The 20100-nt window shown below is 47.8% G+C and overlaps 4 protein-coding genes across 4 annotated transcripts in view; 3 read left to right on the top strand and 1 right to left on the bottom strand.

The window, feature by feature from the left end:
• LOC307214639 (uncharacterized protein) overlaps nt 1-20100 on the bottom strand; it is a 268943-nt gene that overhangs the window by 105167 nt on the left and 143676 nt on the right. The window lies entirely within an intron of this gene.
• LOC307214709 (uncharacterized protein) overlaps nt 1-20100 on the top strand; it is a 159528-nt gene that overhangs the window by 127850 nt on the left and 11578 nt on the right. The window contains exons 2-4 of the mRNA XM_079973629.1: nt 16506-16998; nt 17195-17276; nt 17562-17644. Coding sequence (XP_079829755.1) covers nt 16597-16998; nt 17195-17276; nt 17562-17644 — 567 coding nt within the window. The 5' untranslated portion in view covers nt 16506-16596. The remainder of the gene's footprint in view (nt 1-16505; nt 16999-17194; nt 17277-17561; nt 17645-20100) is intronic.
• Nucleotides 1565-4344, top strand: LOC307214968 (olfactory receptor 52P1-like). Its single transcript, XM_079974084.1, has one exon. It carries the CDS (start codon nt 2491-2493, stop codon nt 3448-3450), a length of 960 nt encoding a protein of 319 aa, XP_079830210.1. The 5' UTR covers nt 1565-2490; the 3' UTR covers nt 3451-4344.
• RPS11 (ribosomal protein S11) lies at nt 6626-12011 on the top strand. Its single transcript, XM_079974233.1, has 5 exons — nt 6626-6774; nt 8362-8493; nt 9387-9462; nt 11080-11209; nt 11835-12011. Exons 1-5 carry the CDS (start codon nt 6760-6762, stop codon nt 11956-11958), a joined length of 477 nt encoding a protein of 158 aa, XP_079830359.1. The 5' UTR covers nt 6626-6759; the 3' UTR covers nt 11959-12011.

Below are 20100 nucleotides of genomic sequence, written 5' to 3'. Positions count from 1 at the left end.
AGAGTGTGCCTGTGTGTATGCTGGAAAAAGTACTCTTTTTCCCAAGAGCATCTGTTGGTTATCTAAGGAAGAACGAAGAGGGAGGCATCCATGCCCACAGAGGTCTTTGAAAGCAACTGGCAGAGGCTGAAGGGAATTAGAAGCCTCCTCTTGGGTGCTGACCAGACTGACCTATAAATAAGACCTGGCAGAAGTTCCCTCCACCGGATCCTAGAGAGGCTGGCAAGGGCACTGGGCACAACATGGCCACTTCTTCAAAGGGAGATTCTGCAATCTGCTAAGGTGAGTGAGTATGTTTAGCCTCAGGCAGGTTATATCACCCAGGTGCTGTTCCCCTATAAGAGCTGGTGAGGACTCCTTCAGGTGGATGCAGAAGCAGCATGTAAGGCAGAGGTGACCATCTTCATAGCCTGTGTCTTCACCCAGCCAGTGGGATTAGGCTTTTTAGGGCTGGAATTGCAGTCAACTGCATGAAAGAATACATTCTCCCTTGAAGACCTGCTGAGACTTTGGACCCAGCTTGGAAAGTAAGCTGGACTGGCTTTTAAAGACAGGGAAGTGTACGCTGAGAGGCAAAGGCTGCTGTTAAAACATCAACTTAATTTTCTAGCTGAAAGCCCCCTTGCTAGGACTAGGGCCATAGATACAGCAATGCTTCTGAATTCCAGGTGCTAGAAACCATGGGAGGTGAGAGAGGTGGTCCTCAGGTGCTTCTTGCAGCTTTCCCACAGGCATGTGACTGGCCACTGTAAGAATATGATGCTGGACTAGTTGGGACCTCATTGCCCTGATCCAGAAGGGCTCATCTTATATGCATACTGTACTCTCTAAGGAAAAGGAAGAGCGAGCTTTCAACACATAACTGATATGTCCAACAGAGACATGTCATGTCGTAATGTATTAGGCAAATGGATTCTGTAGAAGCTGGCAATACGAATTTGACATCTAGCCCACAGATTACCTGTGTAAAATCCACAAGGGATTTTCTTGTTGTTTAACGTTCTCCACATGCACACACCCCTGGATAATTCCACAGGGTAGAGCATCGCATCAGAAACAAGCCAGGAACAGACAGGCAAAGCAGATGAAGCAAAGCAGGTGAGACTTCTTTTTTTGATGTATCTCATGTCAGAATCTCCCAAACGTCTCTTCTGTTTCTTGCTAAATGATTCCTTTAACTGGAGATGCTGTTAGGAACTGAGCCTGGGACTTCCTGCATATTTATTTATTTACTTACAGTATTTCTTATATTTATATGTTGTTGTTGTTGTTTAGTCGTTTAGTCGTGTCTGACTCTTCGTGACCCCATGGACCAGAGAACGCCAGGCACTCCTGTCCTCCACTGCCCCCCGCAGCTTGGTCAGACTCATGCTGGTAACCTCAAAAACACTATCCAACCATCTCGTCCTCTGTCGCCCCCTTCTCCTTGTGCCCTCCATCTTTCCCAACATCAGGGTCTTCTCCAGGGAGTCTTCTCTTCTCATGAGGTGGCCAAAGTACTGGAGCCTCAGCTTCACAGGGCTGATTTCCTTCAGAATGGAGAGGTTTGATTATTTCAAAGGAGCTCAGGGTGGTAAACCTGGTTCTCATCTCCCCATTTCACCCTCACATCAACCCTGTGAGGTAGGTGAGGCTGAGAGACAGTGACTTGTTCGAGATCGCCCAGTATGTTTCATGGCCAGGTGGGGATTTGAACTCCTGAGCCGAGTAACTGGACTATGGGTCCTCACTATTTACATATCCAGTTGGGGAAAGCTGCATCTGTGAACTTTTGCCGGGTATCCAGCTGTTAAAGGCCTCAAGAGCCTTATCGCCAGTTGCTACTGTTATACCAGCAGAGTAAGAAGGTGCAAATTTTTCAAAAATCAAATTTGCACAATAGTTGCTCAGGTCAAAGCAAATCTTTCCCCTGGAGCAGAAGAGGCAGGCTGAAGAGTATCACAGAATCATAGAGTTAGAAGGGATCCCAAGGATCATCTAGTCCTGTAGCACCCTGCAATGCAGGAACAGCTAGTGAGGAACGACTAGGCAGGAGACAGCAGAAGCAGCTGGGGGAGGGTTGGCTGAGATAACTATACACATTTTGCTACTTGACTAAATGAAGAAAATATCACTGAATGCTCAATTAACGTTAGTGTCCTTTAATTGTAGGCAGCCAGGCACACTAGAGGATAAACGGCTCTGAGTATCTATCACACTCCTGAGTGCTGTTACCCGACACTTAAATTTTCAACTGTTGTATCGCTGCCGACCTTCACCATTAGGCCATGCTGAAAGCTTGTATTTCTTCCTGCCAGCAGGAATGGAGTTGAGCAACCAGGCTAATTTATACCTGCTGGTGGAAACAAGACCTCAAAATGGTGGTGTGAAATTTTGCTGGATGCAGAACATGCCCTTTAACTGTTGCCTGCCTCCCACACCTCCAGATTAACAAGAGGCTTCTCCTTTGCACAGGCCATAGGAGGAGTCCCAAGGCTCCTCCAGTCCAATATGTCTGCCTTTGGCGGCGCTTACAATGGCACCCTCCACCCTTCAATCTTCCTCCTGCTGGGGATCCCAGGGCTGGAGGCGGCCCACATCTGGCTGGCCATCCCCCTCTGCTTCATCTACGTGGCGACTGTGTTGGGGAACTGCACCATCATGTTCGTCATCTGGGTGGAAGAGACCTTGCATGAGCCCATGTACTTATTCCTCTGCATGCTGGCTGTCATTGACCTGGCTGGATCTACTTCCGTTGTGCCCAAAATGCTTTGCCTCTTCTGGTTCGGCTCACGAGAGATTCGCTTTGAAGCTTGCTTGACGCAGATGTTCTCCATCCATGCGCTGTCAATCATCGAGTCAGCCATTTTGTTGGCCATGGCCTTTGACCGCTACATGGCCATCTGCCAGCCGCTGCGCTATGCGGCCATCCTCACAAATCCTGCCATCGTGAAGATTGGCTGCCTGGCGGTTGCCAGGGGGGCCATTCTGACTGCCCCATTCCCCATCCTTGCCAGCAGGCTGCCTTACTGCCGAACCAATGTGGTCCCCCACACCTACTGTGAGCACATGGGCATTGTCAGGCTGGCCTGCGCTGGCACTGTGATCAGCAACATGTACGGCTTGACCGTGGCCTTGCTGGTGGTGGGTCTGGATTTAACGTTCATTGGTGTGTCCTATGCAAAGATCATTGTGACCGTGCTGAGGCTGCCATCTCGGGAAGCCCAGGCCAAGGCCTTCAACACCTGTGGCTCCCATATCTGTGTGATTGTCTTGGCCTACACACCTGCCCTCTTCTCCTTCCTCACACACCGCTTTGGCCACAATGTGGCCCCCTACATTCATATCCTCATCGGCAACTTCTATATTCTGGTGCCTCCCTTCTGCAATCCCATCGTCTATGGTGTGAAGACCAAGCTGATCCGTGACAAGGTGGTCAGCTTACTCCTGAGGAGAAAAGATGTCTCCTAAAAAAAATGGAGGCTAGTGACGCATCCGAACACTTACTGGTGGGGCAGTGAATGCCAAAAAGAAAAAAGAAAGGACACAAATCCAGTCACTCTTGGTCTTGGACCAGAATCATATCTCTTATGAAGTATATGAACATTTAAAAAATTCCCATAATTAAAATATGCACTAAAACAACACAGTAATTAAAGCAGGAGAGACAGGCTGAGAGATCAAGGGAAGACAGGTGCAAATAGGTGCCAACACACAAGGGGTCTCTTGTATTTCAACAGGGAGTGCATTCTATTACACCAGGGCCACCAGTGTCCCCTAAAAACAAATAATGATTAGGTCAAGACAAGACTAGGCAAATTCCATTTGTTGATATTAATCCCCTTTAGCAGGTACTGGAGGGGAATACAATCTTCCAGATAGTTCAAGGTGCTGGTCCTAACACACAAGTCCTTATGCAGCTCAGGACCAGGTTACTTGAGAGTTATTTCTTACCCACACATTAGATCACTGTAGTCTGCAAGAGAGTTTCTTTTGCAAGTTTCAAAGATCTCAAAAGCCTCAACTCAGAGCAAGGCTTTTAGAACGGCTATCCTTGGTCTGTGGAATAGGGTACTTTTTGAGGTAACAAGAGATACCTGCTATCTGCACATTCTGAAAATGACTAAATACAACTCTGTACTTTCTCAGTTGGATAAATGGATCTTTACCAGAAAACTTCATTGTGTTTTTGCCTGTATTTAATTATATTGTGTTTAAATTGAGACAGTGGTTTAGAAGATAATAAATAACAATAACAACAACTTGTACAGAGTTGTTTAGGGCTTACACACACACACACGGCCTTAATACTGGCTTGCTGACTAACAGGCAGCCAGCGTAGATCCTTTAGCATGGATATATGTGCCTGGTGGCGCTGTGGGTTAAAGCCTCAGCGCCTAGGACTTGCCGATCGAAAGGTCGGCGGTTCGAATCCCTGCGGCGGGGTGCGCTCCCGCTGCTCGGTCCCAGCGCCTGCCAACCTAGCAATTCGAAAGCACTTCCGGGTGCAAATAGATAAATAGGGACCGCTTACCGGCGGGAAGGTAAACGGCGTTTCCGTGTGCGGCTCTGGCTCGCCAGATGCAGCTTTGTCACGCTGGCCATGTGACCCGGAAGTGTCTCCGGACAGCGCTGGCCCCTGGCCTCTTGAGTGAGATGGGCGCACAACCCCAGAGTCTGTCAAGACTGGCCCGTACGGGCAGGGGTACCTTTACCTTTACCTTTTTAGGTGCCTGGTAGAGGGCCCTAATCACCACAAACTCAGCGTTCCGCAGCAACTCCAGGCTCCAGGCGCACATACCAGGGAATATGTCACAATGGCCTAGGGATAGAGAAGAAATTCAATTCAGTTTGCATCTAAAGGCTAACCTAACTAACTTGCAGTTCACAAAAAAAAAATCAATCCGAAAAGCAGGCACCCTTCAAAATTCACACTTCTCCAGATTTTGCAATGCAGTTCTCCAACCAAGTTATGGGTATAAGAACGCATGTACTGGGGAAAGTGTGTGAGCAAATGCATACATCACTGAAAATAACACACAAAGATACATCAGGGGAAATGTGCTTAGCAAAATATGCGTGTTAGGTGAAACTGCATATGGTTCTAATTCATACAGGGGATTCCCACCATCACCACATATCAAACATTGTGTGTTCAAAAGCTTTTGAGGAGGTTGCAAGACCTGGAAAAAGCTTTTGCAGTTGGATTTCCAAACAAATGAATGGCCACATGCTCCTGGGTTTGCTGGCCTACATGCTTCCAAGGAGAAAGAATGATCTCCCTCTCTAGTATTGTCACAGAAGTTTCTTTTTGACCTTCTGCTAAAAACATTTTTGTCTGGACGAGCCTGTCCAGAGGTTTAGAAAGCTGGTGCAAGTTTAAATATTTTGCTTCTCGTCTATTGTTATCTTTTCAAAAGTTTTATTTTAAAACGCTTACATAGCAGGTAAGTTCCATGGGGATGCATTTCACAAAGACCGTAAAATACTTAAAGGTCTCCTTCAACGGAGCCTACAGATGTGCTGGCAGCTGGACGAAGGCGGCCGGGACATCCTGACCTCTGAGATTATGGGCACCTGGGAGCCAAAGTTGCATCCTGGCTCCCTCCAAAAACAACAAACCCACTTCAGCCTTTTCCAATTTACATTTCTTTTTTAAAGGTTTTAATGGTTTTTAGCAATATTCTTATGGGGTGTTGCTTTGAGATTTGCTTGTTACAATAAAGTGGTATATAAAATTTATGAACTAAATAAAACAAACATTTAAACTCCTGCCCACATTTTGGAAAAAAATGTTTTGTTTTTGTTAATTATTTTATTAGGCTTTTTGGTTTGGTTTTGTAAACTGCTTTGAGGTGCTGGCAATTTTTTCCCCAATCGATAAGCACGTAGCATTGGGGTTTTTTGAGTTTTGTTCTGTCTTAATTTTAGGACCTGCATTTCCCCCACCCCACCATTTTAATTCTGTTTTCAACCATCACCTTCTCTGCGTTTTAGCACAGCTGCATTTCACCCGCCCTGTTTTCATTCTTTTCTTTCGCCAGGTAAAATTTGTGAAGTTTTCCAAATCAACGCCAAATTAAACCAAAATTGTGTGGCGTTTCGTTCGCTCAAAGCTGCCCTGAATCCCCCCCCCAAAAAATATTATTTATTATATAAATAACATATTTAAATTTTCCTCAGGAGAGTCGCGGGAGGGCTCTTTTTTGGGCAGAGGAGACAGAAACGCCTCACTTTCCTCTCACGCAAAGCGGCGGAAAGGCATCGCCTAAAAATACATAACTAAAAATAAATGAAGGAGCGGCTGCTATGACACCTTTTACGAGTAGAAAGGAAATGTGGGAAATTTTTCTCTTCACCAGCATTTAAACGGGGTTTTTTTTTTTTTGAGAAATATTTTTCTCCTCAGGTTCTTCTGCCCCTCCCCCACTCCGCCTTCCCGCGCCTCGCGACCGGGCTGCGCGCGCAGACGCCCCACACAGCAATGGCCGCCGCGGCTTCTTAGGGAAGAAGGGGGCGCGGGAAAACTGAGCGCTCCTCCTATCCGCCTTCGCTCAACGCGATGACGTCGAGGCGAACAGGCGCCTCTCTCCTCGCTCGCTCCGCCTACTAGTCCGCCTGCCTCTTCCCTCCCCCCCACCCCGCCGCCGCTCTGTATGGTCGGGACAGAGGAGCTCGGCTGACGTCACTTCCCTCGGCTCCATCTCCCCCCCCACCCCCTCACGGCGATAAGTTTCCCGTCGTCCCCCGCGCATCCTCCTTTCGCCTCGCGCGGCCAAGATGGCGGACACGCAGGTCGGAGCGGCTCCCCGTGACGGGGGGAGGGGGAGAGACTGCGGGTCCCCTGGAAACGGGGATGGGGGCGGCTGGGGGGGGGTCCCGTCTCCGTTAAGGGGGGGTTAATTGGTGGGGGGATGAGTGAGTGGGGGGGGTCCTGCTTTCTCCCGCCCTGAGGCCTCCGAGGCCGGCTTCCCTCAGCAGCAGGAGGACCTCGCCACCGGCCCTCGCCTTCCTCCCCTTCCAACGCTCAGGCGGCCCTGCAAGGTCGAGACGCCACCCCCCAAAATCCCGGCTTAGGAAACGGTCCTTGACCCCCTTCCTGAGACCACGGCGAAGGAGGGTCCTGCTGCAGGATCAGGCCCGGGGGGGGGCAGCGCTGCAGCCCATTATGAGGAGCTGGAAATCGGGCACAACACGTGCTCTCCCCTCCTCCTGTGCTTCCTGTAAAACGATGAGAAGGGGGTTCTGGATCAGGCCAGAAAGGGCTCACCTGGTCCAGCATCCTGTTCTCACAGTGGCTGATGAGATTATAATAATAGTAATAATAATAATAGTAAATTATTATTTATACCCCACCCATCTGGCTGGGTTTCCCCAGCCACTCTGGGCAGTTTCCAACAAAGCATTAAAATACAGTGGTCTTTTAAATATTAAAAGCTTCCCTCAACAGGGCTTGCCTTCAGATGTCTTCTAAAAGTCTGGTGGTAGTTCTTCTCTTTGACATCTGGTGGGAGGGCGTTCCACAGGGCCGGTGCCACTACTGAGAAGGCCCTCTGGCTGGTTCCAATTAGATGCCCATTAGGGGAAGGCAGCAAGCAGGAGCACAAGGGCAGCTCTGCCTCAAGCTTTACAGGGCATCCGATGGCCCTCTCCATGAATTTGCCCTCACCCATTCAGAGCAGCTGGCGGGGGGGCGGCGGGCGGCAGGCCTTCCCAGGGCCAGAGGACGAAAGAGTGCCTGTTTAGGCTCAGCCACTCCTTTCCATTGCAAGAGGACTGGAGCTTTGCTGGTGACTATTCTCTGCAACACCAAATTAATTGCTGTGCCTTCCTAAGGTAGTTGGGGCCCAGCTTGCATGTGCTGCCTTCCTATTGGCACCTCGTCCCTCTTGCTTCTGGGAACAGTTTCCTAAGATGCTCAAACTTGGGGTCACACTGCTTCTAATATTAACATGGAGCAGGATGTGTCTGGTGAACCATGGCCCATTTCTAGGCTGCTCCATTCCATCTTGCAAGCACCCGCCCCAAATATGCTTTTCAACATGCGAAACAACCATCCTCTTAGCTCCTATAGGCCTGGTGGCCCAATTTTTCTGTTAAAGGGAGTTAAAGCTTCTACAGCTTACTTTTTAGCCAAGACCGCTTCCCAAAGCAGCCAACTAGTCCATTTAGTATACAATGTTATCAGAGTGTTGTGGTACAGTTCGGCACTCAGTCCATAATCTAGTGTATCCTACCAGACAGAAGAGCCAAAGAAGCTGCCTGTGGACTCTGCAGGACCCAAAGAAGCTGCTCATCTGCTAATGACCCTTAACAGATGACAATCTAGTCTATGTTCTTCCTTTCTAAACCTGTTTATTGTTTCTTTTTTCTCACATGCAGACTGAGAGGGCGTATCAGAAGCAGCCCACAATCTTCCAGAACAAAAAACGTGTGCTCCTGGGAGAGACTGGCAAAGAGAAACTCCCCCGCTACTACAAGAACATTGGTCTGGGCTTCAAGACCCCCAAAGAGGTATTGAGCTTAGAAGGCAGTTTGGGCCAATGGGAGGGTGCTTGCTAAGCCCTGTGAAGTTTGTAAAATTATACACAAAGGTAGACTACATTTCCGCTTTTATCCTTTCCCTTGTGGAAACTTGAGTACAAACCTGTATGCTCAAAATAATTACTATATGTGGTGGAGTCATCAGGCCAAATGTTTAAACAGTAGGATAGTTTCCCTTTGCTGACGTATGATGTACATTCTCACGATGGTCTTCCAAGCCCCAATGGTGAAGGGGCTTTGACGAGAGTGTCCAAGAGGACCTTACTGACGTCAGCTCATGTGCATAAAAGCAAGAGGCGTGGCTAATTCTTCATACAGCAGCCTCTTGCATCTAGCATATGATTTTATCATCAAGGTGGCAAACCTTTCTGTCTCTGGGCTGCACTGCTATTGGCAGCATCCACATAATGGGATGTGCCTACTTCCAAGAGATACATTACTGTTTAGGTGCAGGAAATGCACCAGAGAGAAAGGTTCTTGCTTGGCCTTTTCATCCATGATCCTTTTCTCTAAACAAGGATTTGTGGGGGTGGGTTTTGCAGGAAGTTTCTATGATGTAAGATCAGTGTAGATACACACACATACTTCCAGGCTGAAGTAGCAGCCCGGATTTCGGTTTTACCCCTTCGGTGAAAATTTCATTACCATCATCAGCTGAAGTCAGGCTGAGAACAGGACTACATTAGGAGGCAGGCTGAGAAGAAGCCCTCCTTTCAGATTGTCTCTGGCTGGGAAAGAAATGGGGAGAGGTCTTAACCGGGAGGACTATTGCTGTATTTATATGAGGAGAAAGGGGGCCCTTCACTGTGCTTGTGTTGTCTCCTTCCTTGGCTGTGTTCTGATAACTCTTTCTTTGCATCCAGGCCATTGAAGGCACATACATTGACAAAAAATGTCCTTTCACTGGCAATGTGTCGATTCGGGGCCGCATTTTATCAGGTAAGAGGAGGTGCTGTTTAAAGCTAACAGAGTACAAGATGTGGACACTTATCTCTTGTTTTTCTTGAGCCCTGTGGTGGATTTGCTTCCTGGGAATTCTTTTGTTTCCTGCATCTATCTGTGGCACCATTTGTGAGCCATCGAGAAGTTTTAACAGTGATCTGGGCATTGAATTTTTCCAGCGCACCAATATGCCTTTGTGTGCTTTGTAGAGGTGCATTTGTTCAATAAAAGCAGTTGAAAACAATACAGAAGGTGAGTTTTGAAGCAGCATGAAGTACACACTCATATTGCAGTGATGATAAATCAAGTGCACATTTAAAAGTCCCATATGGAAAAGGAAACCTTGGGTGCCTGTGGCCCTCCCAATGTGGATGGACCACTCCCATCTGCCCCAGCAAGAGACATGGCGTCTGATCAGCAATGATGACAGGTGCCACTTTACTGCCACGTGGTAGTGCTGTCTTCAAGAGAGCAACTTCTTCCCAGACTCCCAGGGCAGAGCAGAGCAGGGAGTTCATGCAGGGCAAGTGAAGATCCTTATTCCTTGGATGTAACCCCTTTCCTTTTGTTTTCAGGATTTATAAACCAGATTTCTACAAGGAAGCACCCTAAGTAGCATGCAACTTAACTCTGCATTAAGATGGATAGAGTTTAAAAGCTATACAACTGCCTAAACAAACAACAAAACAGTAAAATCAGTACAGCTCACAAATGCCTGATGGAATGAGTGTTTGCTAATTCTTGGGTTAAGGAAATGTTTTGCAGGGACAATTGGTCAAAATGGGTTGAGATTGGATAGGAAATGTGTTTGATGCACGGTAGGGCAGCCTCCCTGTTCAGAAACAGACCCCAGCATCCTGTAATCAGAGATTTTGTTGTGGCCATTGTTCCAATGTTCTTTTGACATCTAGACCCATTTTGGTAAATGAAGCAATTGGGACTTTATTGGTGTTTACTGGTCAAGTTTGTTACTTTTGACTACCTTATTGTAACCTTAAAGCAGAGGTGAGGAGCCCTTGGCTCTCCAGATACTGTCGGGCCACAGTTCCCATGATCCCTGGCCATGGGCCGTGCCGGCTGAGGCTGATTGGTATTGGAGTCCAGCAACATCCCAAAGGTCCCCCAAGTTCCTCATCTGGTTTGATTCTATGTAAAAAGTGGTGGGCTTGTAACATCATTTGAATGATTATTTAGAGCATTCCCCCATAGAGCTGTGTGACAGAGCCATATTTTGCTGCCAATAGCCCAGAGGTGCTGCACATCTGTTCCCAACAGTTCTCAAGCTGCAAGTGATGTTTTTCTCACGATGGTCTGCTGAGCCCCCATGGTGAACAGGGTTCTGATGAAATTGCCAAGTGGCTGAACTGATGGTGCTTGAATGGACTGAGGAACAGACGTGCTTTCCTTATCTTTAGGTCTGCTGTATCTGAATTGAGCCTCCTAAATGCACTTTATTGGTGTTTGTGTGGTATTTTGTGCCTCTGCCATCCCACCACCCTCACACAGGCATCCCTGGGGGAACTCATGAGAGATGAGGGGGTGGGGGAAGAGGCAGGCCTGTTCCTTTGCAGAGCGGTTATCTCATTTGTCTTCCATTCTCCCTCCATCCCTCAGGTGTGGTCACCAAGATGAAGATGCAGCGCACCATTGTGATCCGCAGGGACTACTTGCACTACATCCGCAAGTACAACCGCTTTGAGAAACGGCACAAGAACATGTCTGTGCACCTTTCCCCTTGCTTCAGGTGAGAGGGTGCGGGTCTCTAGCTGCCATCCCTGACCTTGTGCAGATACTGTTTTGTCTGGTTCCTTCAGGTCTTTATAGAAAATTGCATAAGGTTTGCAGATCAGTTCCTGCTTCGTGCTGTATAAGCTGACACAAATAAAATAATTACAACACACAAAGAACAGCACCAGTTATTTTTGCCCCTGTGTATTTGTAGCCCTCTTTTAGTGCAAATAACAGAGAACTTTTTGTAACTGGGTTTGTGGTTGGTCTAGCAAGCATGTTGGTGATGATGTACAAACTCACGATGGTCTTCCTAGCTCTCTCGAGTGAATGAGAGGCTGCTGAAAATGCCAGTCTGGCAGTCACTGAACCATGAAGCTTGCTCAGTTAGAGGGTAGTTATTGTTTTGTTTTTGTCACCTGAGTTGGTGTTTTATTTATTTTTGTTTTAGGGATCATATAAGCTGTTCAACACATCTGCCACTATTTATTTATTTGTTTGTTTGTTTGTTTGTTTGTTTGTCTTTTCATGTTCCCTCAGGCTTAGTTTGCATTCTGTCAAAAAACATCAAGCCCTTCTTTCCCTCAATACGCTCTCTCCTACATCCCTGTCCTAAAGTTGTCACTTTCTCATGTTTCCAGGGACGTGCAGATTGGAGATATTGTGACTGTGGGCGAGTGCCGTCCTCTCAGCAAGACAGTCCGGTTCAACGTCCTCAAGGTGACCAAGGCTGCCGGCACCAAGAAGCAGTTCCAAAAGTTCTAAAGTGGCTCCTCATGGCTCTCCTTGGGATGCTCAAATAAACCTTTTGTAAAGACCTTTGATTTTGTTACTTCTGGGGAAGGAGTTTTTTTGGGGGGTAGGGAACACAACTCCCTTGCGGCACATCCCATCTGCTTGTATCATCAGCTGCCAGAATTTGTTCTGTGAAAAGAGAACTCAGTAATGCATGCCTAGAAACAAATAAGGGTGCCATTAGTAAATCGAGTGCCAGTAGGGGTAGCAATTAAGTATTGTGCTTAATTGGGAAATCTCCATGGTGGAAGTTAATTCTAAAGGAGGACAGCAAGTCCTTCAGTTGTTAGGCGGGCAGCATCTCCTTTCATTTCTAGTGACACTAAAAATAATCTACAGCTTTGCTCCCTTACAAGAAATCTGCGTAGATTATTGTCCTGTTGGCCAAGCTATTTTCTTTTTTAGCATAGGGTTTCAGAGTTAAAGGAACCATGCTCATCTGTTGCTTTGGTCTGGATAAATGCCCGTGTTTCATCTGCATTACTTGAAAGCAAGGCTGCCTGGTGGTTACGTTTTGAAGGGCAAAAAGGGGTTTGCTGGTCATATCTAACCCACCAGCAGGGGAGTTGATTGGATTTTTAAAAAATGCCACTTGTGTTTCTTATAGAACCTCTGGAGACTGTTCTTCTTGCCTGGGTAAAACGGCTTAGACTAGTGTTTCCTTAACTACAGCACTAATACTGGGGGGAAACAAGCATTGCCAACCTAATTTAATGAAGAAGTCTCAAAGCTGCTGCAGATTAAGTAATCAGTTTGGAAAGGGACTGGCATCATGCTGGGGCTTCGTAAGGATTGTAACTCAGTGAGATGCCACTCAACAAAGAAATTACATTTTCATTGACCAAATATCTGTCATTCCATGTTAGACATAAACAGCTAAAACTGGTTCAAGAGCACACAGCATTCGTTCTCACCTGGTGACTAGTCACATCATAGAGTTGTACCTTGGATCACAAATGCCTTGGCTGCCGAACGATTGAAACCCAGAAGTGAGTGTTGCGGTTTTTAAAGGACTTTCAGAAGCCAAATGTCTTCCATAGCTTCTAGTCGGCTGCAGGACACTCCTGCAGCCAATCAGAAGCAGTGGCAGGCAAACACAGAATCATGAAAACTAAGGAAGCAGAAGCTTATTATTCTAAGTTTCATAGTCCACCTTTCATCTAAAAGTTATGGGGTGGGATACAGCTGCCTTAAAACCATAATGGAGTGTTTATTTCCTGCCCATCACTAGCAGGTCCCAGGGCGAATAAAAAAAATACAAATGGTTGAACCTGATTGCAGTGACCGTAGTGTGGATCCTGAAAATAGGCATCTCATGACTCGAAAGGTCAGGGTAAAGAGGTGCACCTGCCACCAAAACAATATTGAGCAGAGCAAGAACAAGCAGTGTGCCTTGCCCTTCCACCTTGTAACAGATTTGAGCATGATGTGCATTGGTCTATCTGCAGCGAGCCCCATCACAGGGAAGGCGTGTGCCCTATGGGTAGTCCAGGAGCTAAAAAGTGGGTCAGTTTTTTGGTGTACTATCATAACATGTCTCGATACAAGCTTTTAAATTGGGGCAACAAGGAGACTAATGTGCAAAGAGGGAACTTTGCTTGGTCTCTGCAATTCACTTCCACAAAGTGGGGGCAGCTTTGCCCCTTTTAGAGCTCAGCCACACTTACCTTTGGACCATGCTTCTTAGGCACAGGCTCAGCCTTTAAAGTTCCATGTCTGAGTGCTTCCCCCCCCCCAAACTTCTTTGCCCCAGAACTTTGCCTGGGAAAACCTGCTCTTTTCGGAACAAATGGCAATTTGGGTTTTCTGTGGATTGCTCCAAATCCCAGAGGTTCCAAGGGGCTTGAGAGGCTGAGATCTCAACAAGGAGGGTCTTCCAGGAGGTGGCCAGAATCGTAGAATCAGAATTTTTGAGTTGGAAGGGACCCTGAGGGTCATCTAGTCCAAGACCCTGCAAAGCAAGAATCTAGAAAGAGACCCTTGGGTGGAGGTTGAGAAATACAGTGGCAATCGAAACCCAATTGCAAATCAGGTTTATTACCAAAATTTACAGACTTTCACCTGTTTGCAATGAGCAAATTTGTTTATTTTATTTACTGAATTTATGTACCACCCTATACCCTATAAAACAAAAACAACGGCTCCTCTTGAAGGGCCCCACAGACCTCATGGGACACCAGAGCAGATTCCCTTGTTGCTTTTTTGAGTTGATCAGCAATGGGGGTTGCATTCCCTTATTTACAGGAGGGCAGTTGCTAAAGGACATGACATGCCCATCATGCTTAGTTATGTATTAGGAACACAGGAACATTTGTGTGTGTGTGTGTGTGTGCGTGTGTGCATTTGCAAACTACCCCAGTCTCTTGAGGTTTGAGATTCCAGGGGTCTCAGGCACTTCCCCAGATTCCGTTTCCTTGGAATGAAGGTCAGCAGAGACTGGCGTCATTATGATATCTAGTTTTATTTACCCAGATACACAACCGGAGTGTAGGAAGGAGGTTCTCACAGCATCAACACCCAAACAGATCTTGCTTCTCTATTAGTCGCAGCTTTGGCTTCGGCACAGAGGAAGCCGGTCTCTGGGTCTCCCACAACTCTCTCTGGGTCTTGCTTTCCTATCTAGACAGCCCCTAGACTTCCAACAAAATATTAAAATACAATAGTCCATCAAACATTAAAAGCTTCCCTAAACATAATAACAACAACCATTTTCAGTCCATTGAATTAGCAATTAAGCATTTCTGGAAAGGGAAATGGCATACTTTTGTTGCGTGCATAAGCGTGCATAAGAAAGTATTACTCATTTATGATGAAAATGGGATTTATTTATTATGAACTTTGCTGGGTTCCTCCTCAGCAGCCAGTGCGATTGTTTCAGCAGGGCTCGAACTCAGGACCCGCTGCCTTGAGGGACATCTAAGAGCAGTTGGGCAGGGGAAAGGTCTCCCTTGGGAGGTGGGGGACTCTCCTTCCTTGGAGGTTTCTCAGCAGAGATCGGAGGGCCATCTGCCATGGATGCTTGAGCGGAGATTCCTGCACTGCTGGGGGTTGGACTAGATGACCCTGGGATCCCCTCCTCTCTCTCCACTCCGGAATTCCAGGAGGAGCTTCCTTGCCTCCTGCAAAGCCCTTTTCCCTGCAGGCTCTTCCTCTGGTTTCTGGCCAAGGGAGGGAGATGCTCAGAGTCCAGCCAAGAGCCGCACCCCCAAAAGGATATCTGGGCATGGGCGGAGCCGGGGGGGCACCTGCCCCCCCCCCGAAATCCATAACAAATAATAAGAATATGAGGCTCTGCCAAGCGAGAGAGGGCTGAGCTGGAGGGACTCGGCTTGGCAAGGGTTAAAGGGAAGTGAGCTGCCTTCCTAGAGAGGCCAGGAAGCAAGGGGGGCAGGTCCTCCAGAGCCAAGGCCCCTCCCTCCCCAGTCCTTTCCTGCTTCGCTGTCTCTCCTGGGATCTGGTGAGTCTCCTCTCTCTCTCTCTGGGATCTGGTGGGGGTCCCAGGGCTGCAGCAGGGGAGGGGGCCTGGGGGGCCTGATCTGCTCCTGCAGGGGGGGGACCCCAAGTCAGGGAGGAGGAGGGGGTCCTGCCAGGGAGGGGCCAGGGCTGCCACGCTCTCCTTCCTGCAGATCAGAGGATCCCAAACTCATCTGGCCTTCTGCCTCCCCCCTTTCAGAAAAACAATGACTCCCCCGAAATCTCCTTATTCAAACAAAGGAGTCCCTGGGACCTTAACTCTGTGTCTCTCAGGGTCACTGCACAACAGAGGAAACATCTGCAAATTGTTTTCCAAAGCTGGACGAGGAGGTGGACTAGCCCCCCCCCCAAAGAACAACAGGGAGGAAGGAAGGAAGGAAGGAAGGAAGGAAGGAAGGAAGGAAGGAAAGAGAGACCAGGAATAAAGAGAGGGATCCCAGGCCATAGTCTGGCTGCTGCATTGGAACCAGTTTGGGTTACGTTATCTAACAGAATAATAATAAATAAAAAAAATCAAGGGAGATGTCTTTGGCCCTGCCCACCTGGCCCTCTGGGGGTTGGCCAGATACATTCCTGGCCCTCAGGGCAAAGAAAAAGGGACCCCACCCCAGGAATCTGTCTGGCGAGCGGCAGAGAGTACAGAAAAGGAGACAGAAGCAGGGTGTAGGGTGGGGGTGGGGAGCAACTCCTGAGGACCCCCAGGTGAGGACCCTCACTAGAGCTAAACATCCATTTTTCACAAGATACAAATAACTCCCTTGTCAGTCGGTTCTGACTTCATGCATTGACTGGAAGGCAGCAGAAACCAGGTTGATCTCAAAGAAATCCCTTCAGTTGCCTCCACACTTTGCATTGCTAGAAGGATAGAGACTTATTTCTTCTCCTCTTCCTCCTCCTCTTTCTTTTCAAAAGGATATCTCATGGTCTGAGATGCGGTGCAGTCCAGCCCTGGTTCCCAGCAAGACTCATTCATGCTTGCTTAGGGAACCATTTTCCCCCCTGTCCTTCAGATTTTGTAACAAAACATTGTATTTGCTTTGTAGGATTTGCTAGAGCTTCTCATTTAGACGGACAGAACTTGGCAGAAGACCAAAGGGTTCCTTCCGATCTCTCAGAGGCTTCCTGAGAGCACAGATGGATGAGCAAGACTCAGCTGGCCCTGGAACAGGAAGAGGCCATGCCATCCAAACTGGGAGCAGTGGGGGGTTATGGGAAAACTCTGTGCAGAAGATCCTGGGTGAGGAGGACACCCTCCGCTCAGAGGTGCAGAACCAACAGTTGAGGCAGTTCTGCTGCCAGGAGGCCAAAGGACCCCGAGAGGTTTGCAGCCGACTCTACCACCTTGACCGTCAGTGGCTGAAGCCAGAAAGGCACACGAAAGCTGAGATGCTGGACCTGGTGATCTTGGAGCAGTTCCTGGCTGTCCTTCCCCTGGAGATGGAGAGCTGGGTGAGGGACTGTGGAGTGGAGACCAGTTCCCAGGCGGTGGCCCTGGCCGAAGGTTTCCTCCTGAGTCAGGCAGAGGAGAGAAAACAGGTGAGAGAGACTTTCCTCTGGATACTCCCTAGGGGCTCCAAACAGGACGGAGAACATCCCATAATGCTCTGCTGATGGCCCATCCATTTTCTGGGAATGCATCCATGGAATGAGATCTCACACCCTTCAAGTCTTTGTCATTCTCTTTCTAGTATTTCTCCCCATTCTCTGTTTTGAATCCTTGTTTCTTTCTCAGGGAAAGGATCTCTTTGCAGAAATGGAACTGGATTCCGGTGAGGCAGAGAGGCCTCCGTTGGACACCAGAGAGAGGCCCCTGGGTAAGGAGGAAGGAGTTTTTTCTCTGCTTACTCTCATTCTGTTGGTTTTCCAATTCATCTGTGGGTTCTTTTCATCTTGTTTTGGAGGGAGACAGTTGGGAACAAGGGTCCAGAGGAAGGGAGATGTATTTCTGCACAAACAAACATATGAAATGGGCAAAAGCGTCCACCTGCACTCAGCAGGAAAGGCTTTCTGAAAGGCCCATCTTTAGTTAGAGATGCCCTGTTTCACCTGTGAGAGAAGCAGGCACTCCTGGCATCCTGATTACGTTTTTTCTCTTGCAGGTGACGGAATGATGCCGGCAAGACCTCCTGATCCGCCTTTTCATGGGGGCAGAAGGGAAGCAGCAGCTCTGGAACCAGATCAGGTCAGGGGAAGCTGCCTTGTGGGGACAGAAGCCGAGGGATGGAGCAATGTCATGGACTGGTTGGGCACAGAGGAATGGTGGGAGGAAGCAGCCGGGGAACCACGAAGGGAAGATGTCTCAGAGTCCAAGGAGTGGAGGTGGAGGAAGGATGAGCAGTGAAAGGGAGAAGCCTGGGAAGAGGAGGTGTCAGAGGCTGAAGGGAAAGCAGGGCTTAGTGAGCTGGGAGACTCTGTGGCAGAATGCAGTCCAGAATCAGAGGCAGAAGAGGAAGGAGGTGAGTGGGCAGAGGGAGGGCGAGAGACAGAGTTGAGTCAGGAGAAGGCGGAGCCACCGGTGGCTCCCTCTCCTTTTGCCAGAAGCCACCCTCCCTGCTTGTCTCTCAGAGCCAGGAGACCAAAATTTGTTGTTGTTTAGTCGTTTAGTCGTGTCCGACTCTTCGTGACCCCATGGACCAGAGAATGCCAGGCACTCCTGTCCTCCACTGCCCCCCGCAGCTTGGTCAGACTCATGCTGGTAACCTCAAAAACACTATCCAACCATCTCGTCCTCTGTCGCCCCCTTCTCCTTGTGCCCTCCATCTTTCCCAACATCAGGTTCTTCTCCAGGGAGTCTTCTCTTCTCAGGAGGTGGCCAAAGTAGTGGAGCCTCAGCTTCACAATCTGTCCTTCCAGTGAGCACTCAGGGCTGATTTCCTTCAGAATGGAGAGGTTTGATCTTCTTGCAGTCCATGGGACTCTCAAGAGTCTCCTCCAGCACCATAATTCAAAAGAATCAATTCTTCGGCGATCAGCCTTCTTTATGGTCCAGCTCTCACTTCCATACATCACTACTGGGAAAACCATAGCTTTAACTATACGGACCTTTGTTGGCAAGGTGATGTCTCTACTTCTCAAGATGCTGTCTAGGCCTGTCATTGCCCTTCTCCCAAGAAGCAGGCGTCTTTTAATTTCGTGGCTGCTGTCACCATCTGCAGTGATCATGGAGCCCAAGAAAGTAAAATCTCTCACTGCCTCCATTTCTTCCCCTTCTATTTGCCAGGAGGTGATGGGACCAGTAGCCATGATCTTCGTTTTTTTGATGTTGAGCTTCAGACCATATTTTGCACTCTCCTCTTTCACCCTCAATAAAAGGTTCTTTAATTCCTCCTCACTTTCTGCCATCAAGGTTGTGTCATCTGCATATCTGAGGTTGTTGATATTTCTTCCGGCAATCTTAATTCCGGCTAGGGATTCATCCAGCCCAGCCTTTCGTATGATGAATTCTGCATATAAGTTAAATAAGCAGGGAGACAAAATGCAGCTTTGTCGTACTCCTTTCCCAATTTTGAACCAGTCAGTTGTTCCATATCCAGTTCTAACTGTAGCTTCTTGTCCCACATAGAGATTTCTCAGGAGACAGATGAGGTGATCAGGCACTCCCATTTCTTTAAGAACTTGCCATAGTTTGCCATGGTCAACACAGTCAAAGGCTTTTGCATAGTCAATGAAGCAGAAGTAAATGTCTTTCTGGAACTCTCTAGCTTTCTCCATAATCCAGCGCATGTTTGCAATTTGGTCTCTGGTTCCTCTGCCTCTTCTAAATCCAGCTTGCACTTCTGGGAGTTCTCGGTCCACATACTGCTTGAGCCTTCCTTGTAGAATTTTAAGCATAACCTTGCTAGCGTGAGAAATTAGTGCAATTGTGCGATAGTTGGAGCATTCTTTGGCACTGCCCTTCTTTGGGATTGGGATGTAGACTGATCTTCTCCAATCTTCTGGCCACTGCTGAGTTTTCCAAACTTGCTGGCATATTGAGTGTAGCACCTTAACAGCATCATCTTTTAAAATTTTAAATAGTTCAGCTGGAATACCATCACTTCCACTGGCCTTGTTATTTGCAGTGCTTTCTAAGGCCCATTTGACTTCACTCTCCAGGATGTCTGGCTCAAGGTCAGCAACCACACTACCTGGGGTATATGAGACATCCGTTTCTTTCTGGTATAATTCCTCTGTGTATTCTTGCCACCTCTTCTTGATGTCTTCTGCTTCTGTTAGGTCCTTTCCACTTTTGTCCTTTATTATGGAAATCTTTGTACGAAATGTTCCTTTCATATCTCCAATTTTCTTGAACAGATCTCTGGTTCTTCCCATTCTATTGCTTTCCTCTATTTCTTTGCATTGCTTGTTTAAGAAGGTCTTCTTGTCCCTCCTTGCTATTCTTTGGAAATCTGCATTCAATTTCCTGTATCTTTCTCTATCTCCCTCGCATTTTGCTTGCCTTCTCTCCCCCGCTATTTGTAAGGCCTCATTGGACAGCCACTTTGCTTTCTTGCATTTCCTTTTCATTGGGATGGTTTTCGTTGCTGCCTCCTGTATAATGTTACGAGCCTCCATCCATAGTTCTTCAGGCATTCTGTCCACCAAATCTGAATCCTTAAACCTGTTCCTCACTTCCACTGTGTATTCATAAGGGATTTG

Source organism: Podarcis cretensis (genome assembly GCF_951804945.1).
Source record: "Podarcis cretensis genome assembly, chromosome: 4".
NCBI classification, from domain to species: domain Eukaryota; kingdom Metazoa; phylum Chordata; class Lepidosauria; order Squamata; family Lacertidae; genus Podarcis; species Podarcis cretensis.
This window is presented reverse-complemented; position numbering and strand designations above follow the sequence as displayed.